Source organism: Puma concolor, chromosome A2, assembly GCF_028749965.1.
Source record: "Puma concolor isolate L17-30 chromosome A2, mPumCon1.1.hap2, whole genome shotgun sequence".
Lineage (NCBI taxonomy): Eukaryota > Metazoa > Chordata > Mammalia > Carnivora > Felidae > Puma > Puma concolor.
Window position 1 is genome coordinate 159,557,883 of NC_141668.1, and position 20,189 is coordinate 159,578,071.

At 51.9% G+C, this 20,189-nt stretch overlaps 1 protein-coding gene across 12 annotated transcripts in view; it reads left to right on the plus strand.

The window, feature by feature from the left end:
* The first annotated feature begins 275 nt into the window (after positions 1-275).
* Positions 276-20,189, plus strand: part of EPS15L1 (epidermal growth factor receptor pathway substrate 15 like 1) — a 99,391-nt gene continuing 79,477 nt past the window's right edge. For 11 of the 12 annotated variants that reach the window (XM_086698745.1, XM_086698747.1, XM_086698754.1 and 8 more), the window contains exon 1: positions 276-359. In XM_086698745.1, coding sequence (XP_086554871.1) covers positions 327-359 — 33 coding nt within the window. In that variant the 5' untranslated portion in view covers positions 276-326. The remainder of the gene's footprint in view (positions 360-20,189) is intronic. The other variant, XM_086698746.1, reaches the window with a different exon arrangement.

The window sequence follows — 20,189 nt, forward strand, 5'->3', positions numbered from 1 at the left end:
GGATTTGCCAGGCGCACGGAAAAGGGAACGGCACCTGAAAGAATGACAGCATGTCAGACTTACGCAGTGGACGGAGGGGTAACGGGGCAAATAGGCTGGGCTCACATGGTGGGACCCGCGCGCCTAACCGACCCCGCCCCCTCCCGGCCTGGGCTAGGTGTGCGCGGCCCCGCCCCCGCCCCTTCGGTTTCGGTTGCGCGTGCGCAGCCCTACTTCGGTCCCGCCCCTTCCCAGACTCAGCTGCGCGCGCACCGCCCCTCGCACCAGTGCGCACGCGCGGCCCCGCCCCCGTCTCCCCGGCGCTCGGAGCCCGAGTCCGCGGGAAGATGGCGGCCCCGCTCATCCCGCTCTCCCAGCAGGTATGGGCCAGCGGGCGGGGGTGCAGCGCCGGGGCGTAAGGCGCGAGGCGGGCGCCCCGGGGAGACCGATGCGCGGGGAGGCCCACCCGGGTGGCGGCGGCTCGTGCTGACGGGCCCGCGCGGAGGGAGGGCGAGTGGGCGGGCGGTCCTGAAGGTGACAGGCCGGCCCGGCCCGCGGCCTCCCGCGCCCTGGAGACCCTCTGCGGGCGGCGTCCAGGCGGGGCTGCTGCATGTAACTGCATGGTTCAGGGCCCGGGCCCGGCTACGAGTCTGGCCTTCGCCGCAGCTCCCAGGCCGGGTGATGCACGGTGGCACTGGGCTCTCACTCTGGGAGGTGGGCGAGGGGAGCGAGCCTTTCTGCTGGTGCGACAGCCCCGCGAGTCTTTGTTTTCTGCCGGGTCCCAGCGCCGGCGAAGACGGTGTCCCCGCCGGGGTGGAGGGCAGAGCCCTGCCAGGGCCAGGACCCTCCAGCAGTGCGATCCCGGACTCATCCCTCCCTTGGGAGCTGTTTCTGCCACCCTTGAATTGAGAGAGAGGAGCTCGCACGTCTCCTTTCTGCGTCTTCAAATCTGCCTGATGGTTTTACTAAGGGGCAGTAACAGCGGCGCGACATATAACGTGCAAAAAAGAGCCTTGCGCAGGCAGCTTTGCTTTCTGGGAAGGATGTTCATTCATTTATTTGTCTGTCAAATGTGCGTTGGGCCAGGTGCTGGGAGTGCAGCAGTCACCCAGACAGACAAGGTCGCTGCTCTCCTGGAGGTAACACTCTTATGGGAACTAGAAACTACCTGTGTCCTGCTAACGACAGCTGCCTTTATTTACTGAATACTTGTGTTGTACCAAGCGCCATGTTATAAGCACTTTGAACTATCTAGCACGGAGTTGGAATTAAGAGTGAAGACACGGGGTCATGTCATCTTGCTGTTTAGTTCTTGGCTCTGTCATTTATTTCCTTTGAGTGTGCTTGGGTGAAGTGCTCAGAACTCATTTGGAAAATGGAAATATAAAACATATAGGGATGATGTGAAGATTAAGCATGTAAAACGCTTAGTAAACAGTGCCCGGCACATCAAAGCACTCCGCAAAACCATAATTATTACCATCATTTAATTCTCTGGCAGATTGGGACATACGGGAATGTAGACCACAGCAGTAAGAATGCTGAACCTTAAGAGAGCTGATAGGTAGGTTGACATGACTGGTCAGCTTTTCCAAGGAGAGAGACATACCTGCTAAATCTTACAAGAACTAACCAATTTGTAACGCCGTCACGAAATTAAAAGTGTTAAAGGCCAGTGGTTATTAATTAATACATTCTTATAAGAGGTATGAAAGTGCTATGTAAATTAGGTGCTCTACAGATAGGGGGCATTATTACTAATAGCCAGTCGCTATAGTTTAGGATATGTGCATTGGGTGAAACTCACTTAGGCTCACTTAATGAGAAAGTGCTCCCATTTTTTTGGGGGGGGGGGGGGAAGAATCTTTTTGAAACTTCCTTTGACTTCCTGTCAATTTTTGAAAGCCCTGATTTGAACTTTGATGACAACAGTGGCTAATGTCTGTTGAGTGCGTTGGAGTTTAAGTGCTTTCTAACATGTTGGCACTCATCCCCACAACAAGGAGAAGGAAATTCTCATTTTACTGATGCAGAATTAGGTTCAGAGGAAGGCCACTGTGAATTAAGGAATGGAAACATGATTTGGGTCCTGTGATTCATGTGCTTAGCACCCTTTGGGATAAATTCCCAGTTCTTTCTCAGGAAGCCTCGCTGGTCTGGTGCCTGCCAGTCCTCTCCCGCCTCGTGCTTTCCCTGGTCCCCACACTGCAGCCATACATGCTGCTTTTCTGCTCCACCCACAGTCCCAGCTTTCTCTGTCCTCAGGGTGTCTCACTAGTTGTTCCTTCTTCCAGAAGTGCTCTTCCCTGTCTCTTCCCTTGGTGCTTTTGGTTCCTGGCTCCTTTCCCTCCTTCGGGTGGTAGCTCAGATGTCATTCTTCCCAGAGGCCTTTGCTGATCGCTTGTCATAAGTAGAGCCCCTTCCATCCCACCAGAAATGTGTTTTTTCCACACACCCCTCGGCACCAATCAATGGTTTACACCCAGGCACCCAGGGAGAGCAGGTACAGGCCTCTTGATCCTGTGACCAGCCCCCAGGAGGTGTCAGGTAAACTCTTGAAGCACCCATGACTTATACATGCCAGCGCCATTTCCAGGTGGCTTTTCTTCTCTGTGTGTGGGATGGGGACAGGGGTGGGAGTTGCAAGAGACTGACAGCCAGGAGCCCATGACACGTTTAGGTCACAGACTTCTGTGCTTTTTCCTGTTCCTTTACACGTTTGTTGAACAAAGGCGTGACCAGGCTTTCTTCCTTCAGGTAGTTATCTGACATTTCTCTACACCTGTTCTTTTTTGTTGTTGTTAAGTTTATTTATTTATTTTGAGGGAGATTGAGCACCAGCTGGGGAGGGGCAGAGAGAGAGAGAGAGAGAGAGAGAGAGAGAGAGAGAACCCCAAGCAGGCTCCACGCTGTTAATGCAAAGCCCGGCACGGGGCTGGAACTCATGAACCGTGAGATCATGACCTGAGCCGAAATCAAGAGTCAGACGCTTAACCGACTGAGCCACCCAGGCGCCCCTCTTTATACCTGTTCTTGTGGGAAGCTCTGCACTAGGTGTTCCTGTCGGCCAAGGTGTGAGGCTTAGCCCATCCAGCTGCTTTCAGTCTAGCTGAGGGATCACACAGGTTCACAGATAATTCGCGGAGATGCGTGGATAGGATTCCAGGATAATTTCTGGTTGAGGGCATTCAGGGAGCCGCCTGGAGCGCGAGGCTGTGCTCTGGTTGGACTGAGGTGTAGGGCACACTTGGAACATTCTTGGAACACGGAACTTGGAACATGGATGGCCACGTGAAGGTGAGTAAAGCAGCTGCTAGCAGGGTTGCAGAGGGGAGAGGGGCTGTGTGTTTCCCCTCTGTCACCAGCACTTTTGCTATAGGCATCTTTCCTGGTCTGCTCCACAGTCCCCGGTATCTGTGACACCTCTTTCCCTGTACAGTCTCTGATGACCCTGAATACGAATCTTGCTCTTGTGAAGGAAGAGTCAGGGTGGATTTCTCCCTCCGTTGGCAGCTCAGTGATTTCCGTTTCTCCCTGCCTCTGAGCAAGCTCCCCTTTGCCTCTCCTACCCTGGAAGTGTGCCTGTGTCCCTCCCCCCTTTGTACCGTGTGATCTCGTAAGTGGCTGGTCACCATGCCATCCTTCACCCTGGTGGCCTGTCACTGGTTGCCCTTGAGCCTCACAGCACCGCGTCCTCTCTGTCTGCCCCCATCTTAGGGTCTCCCTGCAGAGCGTGCCCTTCCCCCACCAAGACCCTGCTGGAGTCCAGCCTCCTGTTTCTCCCTTGCCAGCCACCTCTGGAGTTGGCCACTTCCTTACCACATCCACAAGTTCACAGGCTGCGGCTGCCCCCCTTCCTACTCAGCCTCTGCCTCCGAGTTCATTCCGCACAACCACCCCCTGCTCCAGAAGCTTCCAGCTACTCCCGTCTCCCTCCCCTCAGTGTGTCCAGCTCGGCTGCCCCTGTGCTGCTCTGCCTGACCTTGCCAGCTTGCTCTCCCGCACTCGCACCACTCCATTTAGACCCTTGCTGTTCCCAGCGCTCCCCCCACACCCTCCAGGGCTCTGTTGCCCCCACCTCATGCTGTGACCTCCTGCTGAGTCCTGCCCCACCTCCCGCCCACGCCCACCGGAGGCCACTCCCAGAGGTCTTCCTGGGGGTGTCTTCCATCAGTCCCACCAGAACGTCATTGTACCTCCTGTACCTTCTGTGGGTCCCTTGTGTGGCCCTCGACCTAGGAAGCATGCGGGAAGCGTTGGGCTCACTGATGAAGAGAGTGTCCTGGGCCCAAGGGGGTGCTCCCACCAATGCCACTGGGGTCCTCCTCCGCCAGGTACTTCCTGTGCCCACGCCCTTGAGACACATCATCTTTTTAATGGGTGCCATGTTCTGGAAGATTTTTATTCCCATTTCACAAACTGAGACCCACAGAGGTTTAAGGAACTTGCCAAAGTCCCATAGTTGGTGGGTTGACCCCACATCCGTCTGCCTGCAGAGCCCCGCTCTTTCCCCTCTTCCAGGCGGCCCGCTGGGCTCCTCGCCCAGAGCAACACCCGGTGAACGTGTCTGCAGTGAATGCCAAGTGCTTGGGACACTTGGTTGTCCTTTCGTCCCTTGTTTTTTTTCCTCTAAAATAATTGCCAGTCTCCCTGTCTTACTAGAATGCTAATGGTGATGTATAAATTGGTGGGGACAGAGCCAGGGTTTAGAGTAAAGATTGGCCCTGCCCCGTAAGATCCAGAATTCCCCGGCTGGCTCTTTGTCGTATTGACCTGCATTGGCCTGGTTTTTGTGGACTGAGTAGCTCCCAGTCGAACAAGAACATACAAGTTTTGCTCCCTCTGCCCCAATTTTGCACTTTAATTTTTTTTTTTTTTTTCAACGTTTATTTATTTTTGGGACAGAGAGAGACAGAGCATGAACGGGGGAGGGGCAGAGAGAGAGGGAGACACAGAATCGGAAACAGGCTCCAGGCTCTGAGCCATCAGCCCAGAGCCTGACGCGGGGCTCGAACTCACGGACCGCGAGATCGTGACCTGGCTGAAGTCGGACGCTTAACCGACTGCGCCACCCAGGCGCCCCCCAATTTTGCACTTTAAAGCAACCTTCCCACATCTGGCTCTTAACCCGATCAGCTGATCCCGGAAGTGGACTGTCTTCGATCAGATGGTACCCAAGCGCCGAGCGTCCACTCTCTGATGCCTCAGGCCACTTGCCGTTAATGTGCCGATGGACGAACACAGCCGCCCCCCCCCCCCCCCGAAGGAGGCAGCCCGTCAGCCACTCTAGGGGTGCCCTCGGGTTCTCCCCTCCCAGACTTCACCTGAGCAGCCAGCATCCACTCGGAAAGCTCTTCCACATTCTTCCTCAAAGACACTTCTCCCACCCCGTTACCCCATGAGGTCCCTTCAGGGGGTGTGTGTTTTCAGTGTCATGGTCCCCAGATGTTCACTCAGAGCCCTCGGTTGTGCGGTATTTTCCGTATCTCACTTTGTCCGTGTGCAAACTGGGCCTACCTCTAAGTATCTGCCTCCTGACAGCGGAGTATCAGCACCTCGCGGGGTGATGGGTGTGCCGTCAGAAAGCGCCTCTCGTTTGTGGATCGCGCTGTTCATTGGGCAGATGTGTATCAGGCTTCTTCTCTTTGCTGGGCACCTCCTGGCCTGTGGGATGTAGCAGTGAACCTGAAGACAGCTCTGTCACCTGGAGCCAAGGTTCTAAGGACGGGGTGGGGGGGGGGCAGACAGCAGGAAAGGAGCTAGTATGTAGTTTGTCCCAGGGCCGTGTGGTCCATGCTGTGAGGGCTGTGAAACCGAGTTTACAATCCCACAGGTGAGGTGGGGAGGCCTCACTGCACAGGCACCAAGGACTGAGCAAAAAGGCATTTGGATTGCTCACCTCCCCCTCCCGAGTCACCGTGGTCCGTCTTATCCTCCCTGTATGAAGAGGTAAACTGGGGCCCAGAGGCAGAGGTCACTTGTGAAAGGTCACACCCCACAAGCTGATACAGCTCATCTGACACAGATCTGGGGCTCTGAGCGGCACTCCAGTTTCTTTTTATTTATTTCTTCACTGCCAAGCATTCAGTGTGAGAGGTCATTTGGTTTTAAACAACGGCCGTGCTCCCTGGGTGCTAGGGGCTGTATCTGCTAGATGCTGTAGAGTCTGATGGAGAGAAGATCATGTGTTTAAATTTTTATTTTGTTGTTTTGATCTCCTTTCCCTGGAAAGTCATGGGGGAAACGGAAAAGCTGCCTTTTCGTCTTTACAGAGGGTCAGCAGGTCGGTTTCCCTGCTGGCATGGGTGTTCGGTGCCTCAAGGCGGAGGCAGAAATGAGGGCGCCGTGTCCGGCCCACGAGGAGGGTCGGCGTGGTCCGGGCCACGGTGGAGGCAGAGGCCACGGGTGGTCTGAGCTGGATGAGGGGCGGACGACTTGCTTCCACTTGGGTGTGTTGGAGACGGCTGCGTGGAGGAGGAAGGGCGCCGGGGCTGGGCCGTGGGGACATTGGGAAGGAAGGGAGGGATGCTTTTTCAGACAGCGGCGGAGCAGAATGAACAGAAACCGAGGGATTGGAATCCCGGCTCAAAAGGGCCGAATGTGAGGCCGGGGCTGGGAACTTTGGGCTCTGCATCCCTCTTTTAGTTAGGGTGACTTGGGGATTAAAGGGAGAAGGTGGCTTGGTAAATGGGACATGGTCTGTGCCTGGCCTACAGATTGGCCCGAGACAAAAGGGACTGACAGGGTGTCTGCTTGCCTAGAGTGGCCGACAAGGGGGGCGGGGGTAGAGTGGAGACCTGCCTGCTGTGTGGCCCAGAGGGCTGCTCCTGCTTAGAATGCTCTGCCCATTCGAGTGGTAGGGCCAGCCGTTAATGTCCCAAGCTGCTGGAGGGAGGGAGAGGTTACAGATGACCACAAACAGCCATCTCCTTGCACTTCCGCCTGGCTCTGCCTACTGGAGGGGACGGGGGAGGACTGTAGCACTCCTAATGGCAGAATTGATTTACTGATTACGTTCAGACTGGCTGATAAAAAGTCAGTTCTCCTTTTGTAGACACTGGCTGAAAGCAGGGAAGGGTGGTGCCAGGAAGCCTGGCTGTCCCTCTCTGCAGACTGGAGGCCGGCTTCTGCCCCTCCAGCGCACTGCTCACCTGCATCCCACGCTTCCCAGTTCTGCCCTCCTCCCTGTTTGCTGTGCCCTGTGGCCCCTTGGCATTCTTTTCCAGTTGCTTGTTCAGGCGACATTCTGTCTTGCCTCAGGGCCTTTGCACATGCTATTTATTGCTCCTTTCTGGGATTTTCTTCCACCTATTATCTCTGGGTTAACTTCTACTCTTCATATCTCTGCTGGCACATCACTTCCTCAAGTAAAGCATTCCCTGACAGATTGGCCCAGCTTCTCTGTTACTGCCTGTGGGGATGCTTTGTACTTTTCCACATACCAGTTTGTAATTTCCTGTTGCTGGGATTATTGGATGGATGGTCAGTCTCCCCCACCACCTAGACTACGCTCAAAAAGACCTGTTTTAATTTGTCCTAGTTCCCCAGGTGCTCAGTAATCCTGTTGAACAAATGGCAGAATGGTAGGGCAGGTCCACACTGTGTGAGGTAGTGAGGAGCTGTGGCACGTTCTTGAGGAGTGAAGTGAGATGTTTAGATCTGACCGCTTGCGTAGAGAATGCACAGAGCTGGGCACTAGCTCAGAGATGCTTGTTGTGATATGGGCACGAAGTGATAAAGAGCAACCTAGGGCACCTGGGTTGCTCAGTCGGTTAAGCGTCCAACTTCCGCTCAGGTCATGATCTCACGGTTCGTGAGTTCGAGCCCCGCCTCGGGCTCTGAGCGCGAGCTGACAGCTCAGAGCCTGGAGCCTGCTTCGGATTCTGTGTCTCCCCCTCTCTTTCTGCCCCTCTCGCGCTCACACTCTGTCTCTTTCTCTCAAAAATAAGTAAACGTTAGAGCCTGGAGCCTGCTTTGGATTCCGTGTCTCTCTCTCTCTGCGCCTTGCCTGCTCATGCTCTGTGTCTCATAAATAAATAAATGTTAAAAAAAAAAAAAAAAAAAAGAGCAACCTGGCATGAGGTTGTTTCTGGAAGAGGAGAGGGGTTGGTGATTGGAGGACTGTGTGGGATGGTTATTTGGGCAGAGGGGCCTTCTAAGTGGGGGGAGGAGGCAGGAGAAAGGGGCAGGTGTGGTGTGTGCAACCAGCAGGGCCAGACCAGCTTTGCTGGGCAGTGCCAGGTGGGTGGCTGGGTCACCCTGCAGCAGGCCCCTCAGGCTTGGTGGGACCCCACGTTTAGGTGCAGTTGAGAAGCAGCCTGCCTCCTGGGGGTACCGTCAGGTTGCACTTTCTGAGCATCCACCCTGTGCTGGTATGAGAGCAAGAAGAATAAAACAGCCCCCACCCTTTAGATAGCTCAGCTGGAGCCGGGCTCCCAGGCACACAGATAAGTAGGACCCCGTGTGGCGGACTCCTTCGTGGAGGTCAGGTGGCAGCCTGCATGGGTGGAATGAGTTGCCCTACAGGACTGGAAATAAGGACAGGAGGAAGAGGGGGCCTGGGTCTTCCTTCCTCCTTTCCCTCTTCTGTTCCGGCAGGACTGGAGGCAGTAGGGTACAGCCTTTCAGACTGGCTGCTCACTGCCCCTCCCCCCCCGCCCCCCCCCCCCCCCCGCCCCCGCCCGGTCCGACCCGGGCAGACTCCCCTTCCCCGACTCTGGGAACCCAGTTGTCGGGGAGGGATCTGAGGTGCAGGTATTGCACAGAAGTAAGGGAGTGTGTTTGGACACCCACTTTGTGCCCACTCACCACTGACTCCTCATTAGGGAAGTGTCATTGTTGCTGTCCCTGCAGCTTCTTTCTGAACAAGGAAACTGAGAAGGACAGAGGGAAAATGACTGGTTTCAGGCCTCTCAGGGAGGTGGGGTGCTCGGATCAGACCGCAGCTCCAAAGCTGGTGTTCCCTCCCATGGACACCACACCGGGGGGCTCCTGGGAGGGCAGGAGCAGCTGTGTCCCTGCTGTGTCCCGAGACCCTGCTGCAGGCAGGTGATCACCATCTGTTGATGGATGTCACACGCTCCGAATAGCAACCAGGAGCAGCGTCTGTAGCCGCCCTTGATGATAGTTGATTAGTGGAAATGTTTTCTGTGTCTTGGGTGGAGAAGCAGGCACCTTCTGCCCTGGGGATGGGAGTCAGGGAAGCCTTGGGAGACCAGCATCCTGATGGCCAGGTCCCCGCAGGTTCGCAGGGCTCCCGGTGTCTCTTCACTTCCTCTATGAGAGGGTATGGGAGGGGGTTCTCTGATTTACTAGTGACAATGACAGGCATGCCTGTTGATCCATAGAAACTTGGCTTTTCTGATCCACAAAGGTTGTTTTCAGTTTTATATACTCAGTGGGAAAAGGAAATGATCTTCTTTCAGACCACTTTTTTTTTTTTTTTTTTTTTTAATGTTTGTTTATTTTTGAGAGACAGAGATGGAGCACGAGCAGGGGAGGGGCAGAGAGAGACACGCACACAGAATCTGAAGCAGGCTCAAGGCTCTGAGCTGTTAGCACAGAATCCGACGCGAGGCTTGAACCCATGAACCCATGATCACGACCTGAGCCGAAGTCAGACATTTAACTGACGCCCCCCAGGCACCCCCCAGGCTGTTTTTAAAAGCGGAAAGAATGAACCGAAAGAACTGTTGATGGTGAGGCCCTCACATGGACACGCTTAAACCTGGACTGGAAGGCTCAGGGACTGGATTAGCCCTCTAAAATTCCCCACACCCTAGAAGCGGCAGTTTGTGGTTGGGGGTGCCAGAACCCGGTAGACCTAGGTGTGTGTTATTGAGAATGTTTCTCCCGTTGGGAGTTTTCTTTGACGAAGACTAGAACGGTCTCTGTGCCCGCAGGGCACCCCATATCCGTCGTGGGCGCTCTTTCCATGGTGAAGGGGGTTCCATAGGGACGAGCGGACACCCATGGCTGCTGAGTGGGTGCGAGCCAGTGCTGTTGTTCCTGTCGCCCACACGCCAGACCAGGGAATCGGCATTTTCTTTCAAGCCAAGCTCGTCCGTCCCGTTGGCATTCGGCCTCTTGATTTAATTTTTTGTTGCCTTTGAGCCCCTCGAAAATACCCTTTGCTTCACAGCTACTACGCACTTAACCCTCTGTGTGTGAAATTGCACGTTTTATTTACTTATTTATTTATATTATTTTTATTTTTTTTTTTAGCATTCCTGGTATTTTTTAGAAATTGCACGTTTTAAAAAAAAAATCATCAGTAAGGGGCGCCTGGGTGGCTCAGTCGGTTGAGCGGCCGACTCCGGCTCAGGTCATGATCTCGCGGTCCGTGAGTTCGAGCCCCGCGTCGGGCTCTGTGCTGACAGCTCAGAGCCTGGAGCCTGTTTCAGATTCTGTGTCTTCCTCTCTCTGACCCTCCCCCGTTCATGCTCTGTCTCTCCCTGTCTCAAAAATAAATAAACGTTAAAAAAGAAAATCATCACTAAGACTTAAGAACTAGTAAAAGACTGGGGTGTCCTAGGTGTTGGGAGGGGCTCAGCCGACTAGTTGAGAGAGAAAATGAGTACGACGTGTGCTGCAGCGTAGCCAGCGTTTGGTGAAATATTTTATCATTTTTTTGGCCAAGATCATTTGGTGTGGCATGCTGTAAGGACTGCGGATTTGATGCTTGTGGGACACGCCCTGCTTAGCAGCCTTGCCTGACTTCCCTTCCCACCCGCCACCGGTTCTCTGTAAAGAAAGGCTGCTCCTCTGACTCGGTGGCGGTAACAAGGGCGCTGATGGGTACAGCAGCACCTCCCACTTGTGGAGTGCGCTTTGCCTTGATGCTGAAAGCGATCCTCAGGGCAGGCACTGTATCGTTCCCATTTTATGGAAGCGGAAACTGAGGCCCCGCTCTGCTGCTGAGTGGTGGAGCTGTGTCTCTACCCGAGCATCGCTCTCGCTGCACCCATCCCACCCTCTCCCTCCTGAGGCTCCATCTGTGAACAAACGAGATCTGTAAACAGACGTTTAAGGAAGGCCTGCTTACCCCGCCAGCAATGGCAAGAGGTAGAGTAAATGTGAGACCTCCATCTCCCCCCCCCCCCCAGCTCCACCGAATTGAAAATGTAGGAGGGAGGCCTTGACAAAAATTGGACGTTTAAGAAATGTCTCATTTGTAAGTTCGGGGCTTATGGGAGTGTGGGGGAGGGAGGGAGGGACTCATTTCATTTGGGAGGGACTTTGGGAGGCTTTTTAAAGCAGGGGGTCATTTGTGGGGCTGGGAGGTAACTGGCCTTCAGCAGGCTCGGCCCCCCTCCCCCCAGGCATAGGGAATGATTTGGGGGGAGACCAGGAGCGGGAGGCACACAGTAGTAGAGCTTCTGCCAGAGCAGGAAGGAAAGCCGGGATTGAGGGCCATGTGCCCGTGGTTGTGTGCAAGGGCCTCTGAGTGAGTGTGTGTGAGCGTCCAGGTGGGTGTGTGCGTGTGTGGGGGGGGAGTAGTGCAGCTAGCTGGGGGGTGGGGGCAGGAGATGGCTGTGGGGCACCTCGAGAGCTCGGCAGAGGCTTGGAACCCTCTTTGCCAACTCACACTCTTTGCCAACCACAGAGGGTCTTTTCCGAGCCGAGGAGCGACCGTGTGTAATTCCTCTCCCTGCTCCTGCCAGCATGTTTTCTCTTCTGTGTTTGTTCCCTGATCAGACCGTGATGCTCCGCTCCTCCGTGGAATCTGTGGAATCTGGAGCCTACTCGGTGCCTGGTGCCTAGAGGACCCCCAGGCTCCACAGAAGAGCAGTGGTGCCAGGAAGCTGATGATGCCATCCGCAGAGTGGAGGGGAGGGGCATGGAGAGCCGCTGACCCCATCCGCCTTGGGGAGCCCTGAGTCCCGGGCAGTGGGCTCTCTTGGGGGATGGCCAAATATCGGGCCAGGGCTCAGAAGATGGCCCAGGGTGTCTGATCTAGGAAAGGAATTTCGGGAAGATTCAGGGCCCCCTGGGGAAAGCTGGGAGCCTTGTGGGAAGTGGGCATTCTCGAGGAAGGTGGTAGGTGCTCTGCTGTGTGGGGCCCTTACTGCTGAGCTGTCGCCCCTGTGAGTCTGTTCAGGGCCTGCTCCACCATACAGAGGAAGGAAGGACAGAACGGATGGGGGCTGTTCTCTGTGATGCTAGGAGGAGCCATATCCAGGGAGGGCTCTGGGGAGGCCGGGGCCACTTTTCATCTTAAACAGCACTTTGGGGAGAATGAGCTCGAATCTGCTCCCTGCTCCACCTCGGCTGCCCAGGCAAGGTCCTGGGGGCTCTCATTGCCTGACCCTTTCCAGGGCCATCCACCTGCCCTCTGTGGCTGCACTCAACCCTCCTGCTGCTCCCCACACGCCCGTCCCCCGATCCCCTCAGGACCCTCCTCCCTTGGTGTTTTCCCGCCAGTGGTGCCTCCTTCTGACTGTGTTGCCGGTGTCCTTGGCCTGCTTGTTGCCTTGCATCCCTTCGGGCAGGCTCAGCTGGGGCAGGGCCGGTCTTCCTGCCCTCGCAGGTGCGTGTCTGGGCTGCCGAGTGCCCCTGCTGTCCCCGTCTTTTCCTCCCAGCCCTTAATGGCCCTCGGTGTGTGTTGTCGCGTGTAATGACATTCCCCTCCAGACTAGGAGCTCCACGAGGCATTCTGTAGAAATGGCAGAGGTTTCCACCTCGATGGCCCATAGGGACATCCCAGAGAAACGTGTGAAGGTGAATGGCTCATGTTGTCTGTGTTTGTGTGCCGTGAGTGGCTGCATTCCTTGGCCTCATCATCCTGGAGGCCTGCCCAAGTCTCTCCCTGGTTGCTTCCTGTGGGTGCTCCCCTGTCACCCACTCTGCGTAGCTAAGTGCATATTTAGTTCACTGGCTCGTGTGCACATCTGCTCAGGTCGCCTCGGGGATCACGTTCCGGGCTTTTCAGCAGGGCGGGCACACACCCTGTTACCTCACTGTGTCCACTCTTGTGGCTGGCTGAAACCGTGCTGAATGGGCCCAGGTCCCTGGCGGCCCCCTCTGTCCTAGAGCCCACCTTGCCCATCGCTGACCCCTCGCTCAGGCTCCAGAGGCTTCGGCTGTGCATCCCTCCATCCCCTCATGTCCCATGGCACCTTGTGCTGCAGTCACGGGCTCACTTTGCCTGCGTGTCTCCCCATCTTAAGCCCTAAAGCTGTGTCTCACACCCTTTTGTATGCTTGATTCCTCCTCACAGTGTGAACTTAACCTTTGGTTTGTTGATTGAGTGAATGAATGAATTTATAAGTCCAAGGGCAGACCACTCTTTCAGGAAGTCTTCTGGGAAAGGGGCGGTCAGTAGCTTGAGGTAGAACTGGGCTGAGGGAACATTTACGGGGATGGGATACATTTTCGCATGGGAGACGGTGGAAGGAGAGGACAAGGGAGAGCACAGAACTATAAACAGCCAGCACTGGGGGAGAGCTCACCCCAGGTCAGTCTCTGGTGGTGGGAATGCTTATCCTTATTTTCCAGATGAAGGAACTGAGGCACAGAGAGGCCGCTCACCTCCCCCAGGGTTGCACAGCACACTAGTGGTGGTGTAGGACTTGAGTCCGCATCTGTCTGGTGGCACTGTTGACCTCTGTGTGGGTCTGCTTCCCCTGGTGCCGGGCGTGCGGGGCCAAGAGGTGTGGGTGGAGACCTTTGGGACTCAGTGTAGGTCCTGCCTCCTGCACAGCGTGGCATGTCAGGGCGGGAAGGTTGCCTCGGGTGACCTCGGTTTCTCTTTTACTTCCATTCCTGGTAGATGGGGCAAGAGCAGTGGGCTCCCAGCAGTGCTGAAGCGTTTACGCCTCGAGTCTCCGGGTAGTTCTGGCCCTGGACTCCCTCTGGCTGTGTTGGTCGCCTTGATGCTTCACTGTTGTGTCCAAACTTTCAGGCATGGTTCTCTTGCTCTTTGGTTCTCCTTGTGGTTGGGGACTGCAGCCCTTACCCCCCGCTTCCCGTCCCCACCGCAGGCCTTGAGTTCCCAGTGGGCTGGGTGGAGGTGCCCTGTGCCCAATGGCAGGTACACACACCTTCAGCTTGTCTTTCTCTCGTCATGGCGGTCATTAGGGTCCCCAGGGAGAATCACGTAGCTTCAGACCCCTCTTCTCCTTGAATGTGTCTCCTTCCCTTTTCTGTCTTACTCACAAAAGCAGTGAAGCAGGGTGCACTGATGTAGAACGCTGGCAAACTCAGAGCCACAGGGGGCAACCACGTCTCTTAGCCTGTGGCTTCCGTCCTGCCACATTCAGGTCCGTGTGCGTATATGATCGCTGTGCGCTTGTAGCCGGGCCGTGACCGTGTGTGCTGGCTTGGACCCTCCCTTTGCAAATACCTGACGATCATAGCCCTTGCATAAGGGTTCTGCCTTTGCTGTTTTTTGTTTTGTTTTTTTTTTTTAACGTTTATTTATTTTTGAGACAGAGAGACACAGCATGAACAGGGGAGGGGCAGAGAGAGAGGGAGACACAGAATCCGAAACAGGCTCCAGGCTCCGAGCTGTCAGCACAGAGCCCGACGTGGGGCTCGAACTCACAAACCGCGAGATCATGACCTGAGCCGAAGTCGGACGCTTAACCGACGGAGCCCCCCGGGCGCCCCTTTGCCCTTGCTGTTTTTACTGCTTTGTGGTGTATTCTTCTCACCTGTTTTCAACCTTTGCTGTCACCTGCAGTCCTTGCCCTCAAGCAGGGTGAACTGATGGGTCCCTCTTGCCTTTCCCCACCTCCTGCATAGTTAATCACTTCCTCAGGGTAGACCTCCCAAGGGGAGACCTTGCAGTAGTGGAAGGGTGTGTGTGTGTGTGTGTGTGTGTTAAAGAAGTGCTAGTTTTTACCTTTTGACAAAAGTATGACAGTGCTGGTGATAAAGCTGCTCTTTGTTCATCATACTTAACACGTGAAGCGGCTTGTACCATTAGGATCCTTGCCAAAGCAGAAACGTATCAAATGTCGGTCTTTCTGTAAAATTTTACACACACTCGAAGTAGAGGGAAGAGTTTGTGATGAACTCCCATTTCTCACCACCCATTTACAACAAATGTCATTTTTTCAAATCTCTCTGCACTTGTCTACCGTCCCTTGACCTCCTCTGCCATATACATTTTTATTTCTGAGGTTTTTGTTTTAAATCTCAGAAATCACGTTTCAATATGCATCTCTAACAGTAAGACCATTTGTCTTTATATGACCATGGTGCCCTATCAACACCATTTTATCTATGTATTTGTTTATTTATTCATTCATTCATTCATTCATTCATTCATTCATTCATTTTTAAAGCTTATTTTGAGGGAGAGGGAGAGAGTGCATGCATGGATGAGTGGGAGAGGGGCAGAGAGAGAGGGAGAGAGAATCTCAAGCACACGGAGCCCGATGTGATCATGACCATGAGATCTTGACCTGAGCCAAAATCAAGAGTTGTACGCTTAATTGACCGAGCCACCCAGGAGCCCCAACACCTTACACATTTAATTATTCATTAGTATTACCCGACTGATATTCAGTCCCTATTCAGATTTCCCTGATTGTCTAAAAAGGTGACCTTGTTATTTGGTTGTGAGGCCTCCTGTCTCTCTCACTCTCTTTTAAAAATTTATTTTGGGATAATTGTAGATTTACATGCAGTTTGGAAAAATAGTGCAGGGTGGCCCTGTGTATCCTTCACTCAGTTTCCTGCAGTGGTAACATTTTGCAAATCTGTAGTACACTATCACAACCAAGACTTTGACATTGCTGGGGTCAGATGGAGATGGGCTCCATCCCGCACAAGGATCCCTCCTCTTGGTCCTTTTTAGCCACTCCCCTTACTTCCTTAACCCCTGGTAACCACTGATCTGCTCATTTCCATAATTTCAGCATCTTAATAATGTTGTATAACGGAATCATGTAGCATGTAACCTTTGGAGATTGGCCTTTTTTACTTAGTATAATCCTCTGGAGAGAGTTTTCCAGGTTGTTGTGTGTATCAGTAGTTCATTTGTTGGCATTTTTCATTGGCAGGTAGTATTTCATGGGGGGGTCACAGTTCGCTTAACTCATTGAAGGTTGTCTAGTGTGTTTCCAGTTTGGGGCGATGATGAATAAAGCTGCACTGAACATTTGAGTACAGGGTGTTATGTGAGCCTAAGTCTTCATTTCTCTGGATGAATGCCCAGGACAGTTGCTGGGTCTCATGACAGTTGCAGGTTTAATTCTTTCTAAGAAACTGCTAAACTCCAAATGTCCATCGACAGATGAATGGTAAAGAAGATGTGGTGTGTGTGTGTGTGTGTGTGTGTGTGTGTGTGTGTGTGAATACACACTCCATACATACAATGGAGTATTAACTCGGCAACCAAAAAGAATGAAGTCTTGCCATTTGCAACAACATGGATGGAACTAGAGGATATTTGCTAAGCAAAATTAGAGAAAGACAAATATCATATGACTTCACTCATGAGGAATTTAAGATACAAAACAGATGAACAGAAGGGAAGAGAAGCAAAAATAATATAAAAACAGGGAGGGGGAGGGGCGCCTGGGTGGCGCAGTCGGTTAAGCGTCCGACTTCAGCCAGGTCACGATCTCGCAGTCCGTGAGTTCGAGCCCCGCGTCAGGCTCTGGGCTGATGGCTCAGAGCCTGGAGCCTGTTTCTGATTCTGTGTCTCCCTCTCTCTCTGCCCCTCCCCCGTTCATGCTCTGTCTCTCTCTGTCCCAAAAATAAATAAACGTTGAAAAAAAAAAAAACAGGGAGGGGGACAAAACATAAGAGACTCTTAAATATAGAGAACAAACGGAGGGTCGCTGGAGGGGTTGTGGGTGGGGGGTTGGGCTACATGGGCAAGGGGCACTTGTGTGTAAGCACTCACTCGGTGTCACACAGGGGATGAATCACTGGATTCTACTCCTGAAATCATTACTGCACCATATGCCAAGTAAAGTAAAAAATAAATAAATTAATTAAAAACAAACTGCTAAACTGTTTTCCAGAGTAGCTGTACCTTTTTACCATCCTGCCAGTAACGTGGAAGTGGTCCAGTTTCTCTGTGTGCTCACTGGGGTCACTGTTCTTTTGGCCATTCTGATAGGTGTGTGGTGGCATCTGCAAGTGGTTCTGATTTGCATTTTCTCTAATGACCAACATATGCTGACCATCTTTTCGTGGCCTTACTTGACATCTGTGCATTTTCTTGGCGAAATGTCTCGTGCCTGTGTTCTCATTTGATTGTTTGCTTTTTTGCTGTTGAATTTTGAGAGCTCTTTATATATGCTGGGTACTAATCCTTTGTCAGATCTGTGATTTGCAAATATTTCTGTGGCTTGGCTTATCCTCCTCTTACCAGGGTCTTTCACAGGAGCAACCATTTTTAATTTTGATCAGGTCCAACTTTATCAATTTTTCCTTTATGAGTCAGGCTGTTGGTATCAAGTCTAAGAACTCTTTGCCCAGCCCTTGATCCTGAATATTTTCTCCCGTGTTTTTGCCCAAAAGTGTTACAGTTTTCCGTTTAAGCCTGTGATCCATTTGGAGTTAATTTTTGTAGAAATCTAGTGTGAGATTCTGTTGAGGCTCCTTTTCTTTTCTTTTCCTTTCTTTTTCTTTCCTTCTCTTTTCGTTTTTTAAGTTTATTTTGAGAGAGGCAGAGACAGTGCGAGTAGGGGAGGGGCAGAGAGAGAGGGAGAGAGAGAGAGAATCCCAAGCAGGTTCTGTGGTGCCAGCACAGAGCCCGACACAGGGCTCGAACTCACAAAACCGTGAGATCATGACCTGAGGTGAAACCAAGAGTTGGACACTTAACCAACTGAGCCACCCAGGTGCCCCAAGGCTCTTTTTCTTCCATTGGATGTCCACTGGATGTCTAGTTGCTTCCGCACCGTATGTGGAACAGGCCTCTTTCCTTTTCCTAAATGGCTCTGCACCTTTGTCAGGACTTGGTTGGGCACACCTGTGCCTCTTTCTTGGTTGGGCACACCTGTGTCTCTTTCTGGGCTCTGGGCTCTGTTCCCTGGCCCTGTGTGTCTACCCCTCCATCGCTGCCATGCCGCCTCCATTACTGCAGCCTCATAGTGAGTCTTGAAATCAGGTAGACTGGTTCCTCCCGCTTTCTTTTTCTTTTTCAGAATTGTTTAGCTATTTTGGTTCCCTTGCCTGTCTCCATACATTTTAGAATAATCTTCTTTTTATCTACCAGCAAATCTTGCTGGGGTTTGGTAGGAATCAAGTTAAAACCTGCCTATCAGGAGTGTGTGGGGTGGCACTACCCTCCAGAAAAGCCACTTGGCCATCTTCCCACCGGCAGGGCCCAAGATGCTTGTTCCCTCTTTGCTAGCTCTGCCCAGCAACCTCTCTCTGACCCCGCCAAGCTGATAGCAGGCGCCGGCGCGTCACTCTCTTTTGTAATAACGAAATTGAACATTTCCCCCAACTTTGCCACATCTTTTCTTTCTGAGTCACCTTTGTCTTTGACTTTGCTCATTTTTAAATGAAGATGTCTTTTTCCTTGTGACTTATAAAAAGCTCTTTCTCACCTCAGTGTTCTCCTTCTGTCAGCAGTGCTTACCTTACCTGGGGTTTAGACCCCCCCCCCCCCCCCCACTCCGCGATGGTGCCGTTGGAGAGAACTGGTCGTTGCTGGGCAGTTAGGGATGCCCCAGTGTTTTCTGATGTTTTTTGAATGCTGCTGAGCTAAATCCCACTTTCCTCAGCTGCAGAATATGACTGTGCACATAGCCAAGATGATGGCTTTGTAAGCAGGGAGGGCAGCTAATGCCAAGTGGAAAACAGAAATGCAAGGATTATTAAGTGAGTACTGGGCTGCATTTTTGCATCGGCTTCTGGTTTTCCAAGTAGAAACTCAGAACGGGATGTCTCTTAGTGTTACATGCCTAATTCCTGCAAAACTTGGCAACTGGGTTGAAAAACACAACCATTTGCATTTCCCTGATGGTGAGTGACATTGAGCATCTTTCCATGTGCTTTGGCCATCTGGATGTCTTTAGGGAAATGTCTGTTCATGTTTTCCGCCTATTTTTAATTAGATTATTTGGGTTTTTTTTTTGTTTTTTTTTTTTGTTTTGTTTTTTTGTTTTTGGTGTTGAGTTGTTATCAGTTCTTTTTATATTTTGGATACTAACCCTTTATTGGATATGCCATTTGCAAATATTTCCTCCCATTAGTAGGTTGTCTTTAGTTTTGTAGTTTGTTTCCTTTGCCATGCAGAGGACTTTTATTTCGACCTTGTCCCAATAGTTTATTTTTGCTTTTGTTTCCCTTGCCTCAAGAGGCCTATCTAGAAGGACGTTGCTACGACTAGTGTTGGAGAGATTACTGCCTGTGTTCTCTCCTAGGATCTTTATGGTTTCAGGTCTCATATTTAGGTCCTTAATCCATTTAGTTTATTTTTTGTGTATGGTGTAAGAAAGTGGTCTAATTTCATTTTTTTGCATGTTGCCGTTCAGTTTCCCCAGCACCTTCTGTGAAGATACTGTCTTTTTCCCATTGCATATTCTTTCCTGCTTTGTCAGAGATTAATTTCTGGGCTTTCTATTCTGTTTCCATTGATCTATCTATGCAGTACCATACTGTTTTGATTAGTGTAGTTCTGTAATATAACTTGAAGTCTAGAATTATGACACCTCCAGCTTTGTTTTTCTTTTTTCAAGATTGCTTTGGCTATTCAGGGTCTTTTGTGGTTCCATAGAAATTTTAGGATTTTTTATTCTAGTTCTGTGAAAAGTGCTGTTGGTATTTTGATAGGGATTGCATTTAAATCTATAGATTGCTTTGGGTGGTATAGACGTTTTAACAATATTTGTTCTTCCAAAATAACTCATCATCAGGGAAATACAGATCAAAACCATAACAAGCTATCACCTCCCATCTGTCAGAATGGCTAAAATCAAAAACCCAAGAGACAATAAATGTTGGCAAAGATGTGGAGAAAGGGGGACCCTTGTGCACTATTGATGGGAATGCAAACTGGTGCAGCCACTGTGGAAAACAGTATGGAAATTCCTCAAAAAATTTAAAATAGAACTATCCTACTGGGTGTCTATCCAAAGAGTACAAAAACACTAATTTGAAGGGATATATGCACCCTTATGTTTATTGTAGCATTATTTACAATAGCCAAACTATGGAAGGAGGGGCCAAGTGTCCATTGATGGATGGATGGATAAAGAAGATGTGGCATATGTTATTCAGCCATAAGAAAGAATGGA